Genomic DNA, 4943 nt, shown 5'->3' on the forward strand with positions numbered 1-4943 from the left:
CGTGCTAAAGTCGCTAGTCCCCTCCTCCTGTAAAGGTGAGTCTGCAAAGCGTTCGTCCCCCATGCCGCCAACTGGCATGTTTTCCCGAGTACTCAATCGCTTACAATCCCATGGCGCTTTCTCCACATAGACCTATATCTTGCCCTCTTCCCGTAAATGAACTTCAATATTCCACCACAAGACACGCCCTCAGCACGGCCGGTCTCCAGCTCCTCCATCGACGGAACCCCGCATTTCCTGGCGTCTCCCACGGTACCAACAGTGGCCGCAGCATTCGAGCAGCACGGTGATAGTCCCGGGTCACAATCAACCGACAGTAAGCGCCAGCGCATCTCTCGCGCATGTGACAGGTGCCGCCGCAAGAAAGTAAAGTGCGATGGCCGGCGCCCCATCTGCACGCACTGCCAGGCAATCGGCAGCTCCTGCACATACCTGGACGTGACCAAGAAGCGTGGCCCGCCCAAGGGATACATTGAGGCCATTGAGAGCCGGCTGCACCGGATGGAGGACCTGCTTGGCGCCCTAGTGCAGACCGATCCGAAGGCGGCCAAATACGTGCTGGAGGCGATGCGTGCGTCGGACGAGCACGGCGTCAGCGAGATGATGGCGAACCCGGGGGCCAAGATCATTGGTGATATGACGGTGAAGGAGCTCGAGAACGAAGCAAGGCAGGCATTCAACGACACGAAGCCTGATGTACACATGCAGGAAAGCCCGGGGATCAAGAAGCTGCGGCGAACCAGCGTTCCGCCCGCCCTGCATGCGTCACCGTCAACCGTGGCCTCGTCGGGCACACCCAGCAGCAACGCTGACGATCGGCCCGAGTCCATGCCGCCATTGGGACCGACACGGTCGCGGTCCAAATCCACGGCAGCGCTTGACCGCAACGGCAAGATGGTCGATGACGGCGACGAGCCCGAGGACATTGATCGCGCAGAGCACCTGACGCGGCTGGAAAAGGGCGTCGGCCATCTGACGCTCGATCCAACAGGTGCCTTACGGTACCTCGGTGACAGTAGCGGCTGGTACATCATCAACCGCAGCCTGGTGTCGTCGGAATCGAGCCCGCGGCTGACAAAGGGTGTCCACGGGGCCTTCCGCTGGCCACCAATCACAACCTTCAATTCACGCGAGGGCGAGTCCAGCGGCAGCAAACCAGCAGCCAACGCTGCTCCATCTGGTATCGAGGCCTGCGCTCCAGGTGCCCAGCCTGTCAGTGACAGCGCCATGGCGTGTGTTGTCCCGGTGCCGCGGAACATGCCGCCCTGCGGTAAGCCGCCCATGCCCGACCGCGAGGAGGCCGACCAGCTGATCCACCTGTACTTCCAGTACGTCCACCCGGTCTTCCCCATCATCTACAAGTCGTACTTTTTGTCCCGCTACTACAACCAGGAGACACAGCCCTCGCACGCCCTGCTCTCTGCCATCTACGCGGCTGCGTCCACATACAAGGCGCGCGAGGCAAAGTGCGAAAAAGACCTGGCGCCGGGTGCGGATCCAGATGGCAGTGCATTTCCAGCGCGCAAAGACGTTCCTGGACGAGCAGTACACGCTCAACACCACCGCGTCGATTCTGACGCTGCTGCTGATGTCGGTGTACGAGCAAGGCACCATGTCGACGCGCAGCTGGCTGTACTCGGGCATGGCCATCCGCAAGGCCTACGATCTGGGGCTGCACCGCGATGTCGGCATCTCGAAGCACAGCCCGAATGCCATCGTGTCGCGCACCGAGACCGAGGTGCGGCTGCGCGCCTGGTGGGGATGCTTTATTATGGACATCATGGTCAGCGCGACACTGGGCCGCCCCACCACCATCCACGACTTCACCTTTGACGCCCCATTCCCAACCGACTACGGCGATGACAACGATGAGCTGCTGGTCAGATCGTCGCTCACCGGCAGTACGCCTGCTGCCACCACCCCGCCGCCCAATACGCACCGGGCGCCCAGCAACCAGCCTGTGGGCTCGTCAAAGTGCATCCCGCCGGCAATGGCCGAGCGCATGCGCGACTATGTCTCGCTGGAGGTCGGTGATTCGGACTCGGACTCGGAAATCTCGGACATGGAGAACGAGGACGCCGGCCCCCGCAAACCGCGCAAGTGCAAGCCGCTGGGTGTCTACTACCTCGAGCTCCTGCACATTTTCGGCCATGTCTTGTCGGAGATGTACGCATGCAAGCCGAACCGCAGCTTTGTGGCAAAGTACTGCCTGCACGAGCTGCACTCGCGCATCGAGCGTCTAATCACACTGGACCACGAGCTGCGGCGGGTGGAAGATGTCGTTGCCGGTCGACCTGCAGTACCCGATTGAGGACATCCTCGCTGCGAAGCCCGCGCGGTGCGTGTACATTGCGCTGATCCACCTGGTGTATTACACTGCGATGATTTTGCTGCACCGCCCGTTCATTTCGCGTCTAGACGACCCGCAGAGCAGTGAGCAGGATGAGAGCGCGCCACACCACAACAAGCACAACGGCGAGTCGCCGATGCCATCGCACGCCATCTGCACATTGTCAGCGCAGATGATCTCGCTGATCGGCGAGGCGATCATCCAGGACTCGCGCATCTTCATCATGCCCTTCCTGACCTTCATGATGTTCACTGCCGGCACCATGCACCTGAACAATGTCATTGTGGCAGCCGACAGCTGGATCGCGCGACGCTTCCTAAAGCGCACCCTGGACGTGATGAGCCGCCTGGGCGCTCACTGGCAGGTCTCCTACAAATGCTACACTATGCTGAACACGCTGGTGCGCGCCAACCGCATTGGGTTGGACACTGTGATCGGGGACAGCGAGGCTGGTGTGCATCTGATCCGCGAGCGGTGCCGCGAGATCTGGCGTCTCGCGTACCAGGTCTACGAGAACCGCTTCACTGTACAGAGAGCGCGCGTCGACCACCCATCTCAATGCAATGCGCGGGGATGCTGGCCGACAGGCGCTGCCAATCCATGGACCAGTCGCCAGCTACCAGCCACGAGTCGTTCGGGAAGCGCCCCGATAGCCATGCCAGCGATCCACTGGCGATGTTCTCTCGCGACATAAAGACCAGCGAGTCCGCACCTGATCTGTATGTCCAGCAGCAGGTCAACCAGGCAAAGCACCGCCTGCAGCGCGCTATGGAACGCCAGGGGCTACGCACCATTGACGTGCACCGCCCAGAGGATGCTGCCAGATTGTCGAGCAAGATCATGAAGGACTCGCCCGAGATTGCGACCTACCTGACTGCCCGCCTGCACGTCGACCGCACCGGCAACCCCGTGGTCCCTGCGTCGCCATTCACCTCCGTCAATCTCAGCGACCCAGAGCCGCAGACCACCACCCCGAATAATGGCGTGCCGTCATCGCAAACCAACACAAGTGTGCCGCTGCTCAGCCAGTCCCGTGTGTCAGCGAGCCTGTGCGGCTCGGGGCAGCCAATGCCAGCGCTGAGTCTGGGCCAGTTCGTGCCCTCTCTGGAGTTCTTCGCCAATGCGGATTTCCCACTGGGCATCGGTGGCCCCAACGGCCAGGCGTCGTCGGTTTTGCCGCAGGCAATGAGCGTGCGCAACAACGCCGGGCCCTACTCGCTGCTCAGCTTCTCGGACCAGGTCGGCCCATCGCCCGGCCTAGGCCGTGTCAGTGTCCAGCACCTCGACATTCACCAGCACTGTGGTGGAATGCTGCGGTGCCGCCGCCAAATGCGCTCGTCTGTGGTGCAGCCGAATGCGATTCCCGCAGACTCGTACGGCAGACGGCGCCGGAAATTCGCAGCAATGCAGGCCTCGATGGGCTTGCAGGCTGGCGTCCTGCAGATGCCCGGGCACCCATGCAGGGCGGCTTCGGATACAATAACCCAAATAACGTCAAGTCGGCGCACATGGATCTCGACAGCAAGCTGATTGACGACGAGGTCATCCGCAATTTGCCTTCACCGGCCCTGTGTCCTGCGACCTGAGCCTCGCAACGAGAACGATCTGATGTCAGCGCTCTGGCCGAACAGCAATGTGCGCTCATCCACGCAGCAGTCAGCAGTGCGGGTTCCAGCAGCAGCGGGCGCCAGCAGTCGGGCATGGGAGGAATGCAGATACCTGCGGCGACTAACAGCAATGGGTATATTGAGATGCCGTGGAAGGACTATGTCAACCAGGTCATTGGCAGTATGCTTAATCCGGGCACGCCGGGCACGGGGCAGAGCTCGGACCGGGCCACCGATAACAATGCCATGCAAATGTAACCACCTGAATTAGAACCTAATATCTAATATTACACATGTACCAAAAAGTCACTGTGGCTCAGTGGCATGAGTTTGAAATATGTGCACTGATAGGTGCAGCTGGTGACAACATGGATGCCCACACTGGCACCTTTTAATGAAGCTTATAATCGCAATAGGTGTGAGATGGACGAATCGCTACATTTGGTTCTCATTTCCAAGTGCACCGCTGTGCTTCACATCAGAAAATATATACTCACGCTCACGAAAGGTGCCACATCAAGTTTGAATTTTAAATGCGTTTCGTAGTGAGGACATCTGCCTAAAATCAAGATGATGCCTTCGTCTCGCAATCCCAGTCCACTTGCTTCTTCGCTAGATTCTTTTGCAGGGCTCTTGTTCTTGCTATGGCTATACATGTTCCACGACCCGATGCCTGTCGACACATTAGAGAATCGGGAAACCTCCTCTCCTGGTGCTGCGCGTGGTACCTCATTAGTTATCAACAGTCCTTCACACTCGAAAGCCAACTCTTTTGTTTTGGCGCGTCCTTGCCATGATTCAAGTAGTAGCCGGTCGGCAAGTAGAATAATAGTGCAAAATTAGAAAAATGTAAAAAGTATAGAGAAAATGGAGATGTTTTTTTTCACAGAAGGCACTCATGTACAGCTATCAACCTGAAAGTGGCTGTCCAGATATAGCCAAAGCGAGCTCATGTGGGATAACAAGCTGCTGTCCTGTTTAGTAAG

The 4943-nt window shown here is 58.9% G+C and overlaps 2 protein-coding genes across 2 annotated transcripts; both read left to right on the forward strand.

Moving 5' to 3' along the window:
- Positions 1–315: 315 nt before the first annotated feature.
- On the forward strand, positions 316–483 carry DL89DRAFT_208460 (uncharacterized protein; the record flags this gene model as incomplete). The annotated part of the gene is made up of 1 exon (XM_040884137.1): positions 316–483. A coding segment is annotated over one exon (168 nt), but the record flags the coding sequence as incomplete, so codon positions are not given.
- A 1165-nt stretch (positions 484–1648) lies between these two features.
- Positions 1649–1864, forward strand: DL89DRAFT_212169 (uncharacterized protein; the record flags this gene model as incomplete). The annotated part of the gene is made up of 1 exon (XM_040884216.1): positions 1649–1864. A coding segment is annotated over one exon (216 nt), but the record flags the coding sequence as incomplete, so codon positions are not given.
- Positions 1865–4943: the final 3079 nt, after the last annotated feature.

This window comes from Linderina pennispora, assembly GCF_002104995.1.
Source record: "Linderina pennispora strain ATCC 12442 chromosome Unknown DL89scaffold_196, whole genome shotgun sequence".
Taxonomy (NCBI): domain Eukaryota; kingdom Fungi; phylum Kickxellomycota; class Kickxellomycetes; order Kickxellales; family Kickxellaceae; genus Linderina; species Linderina pennispora.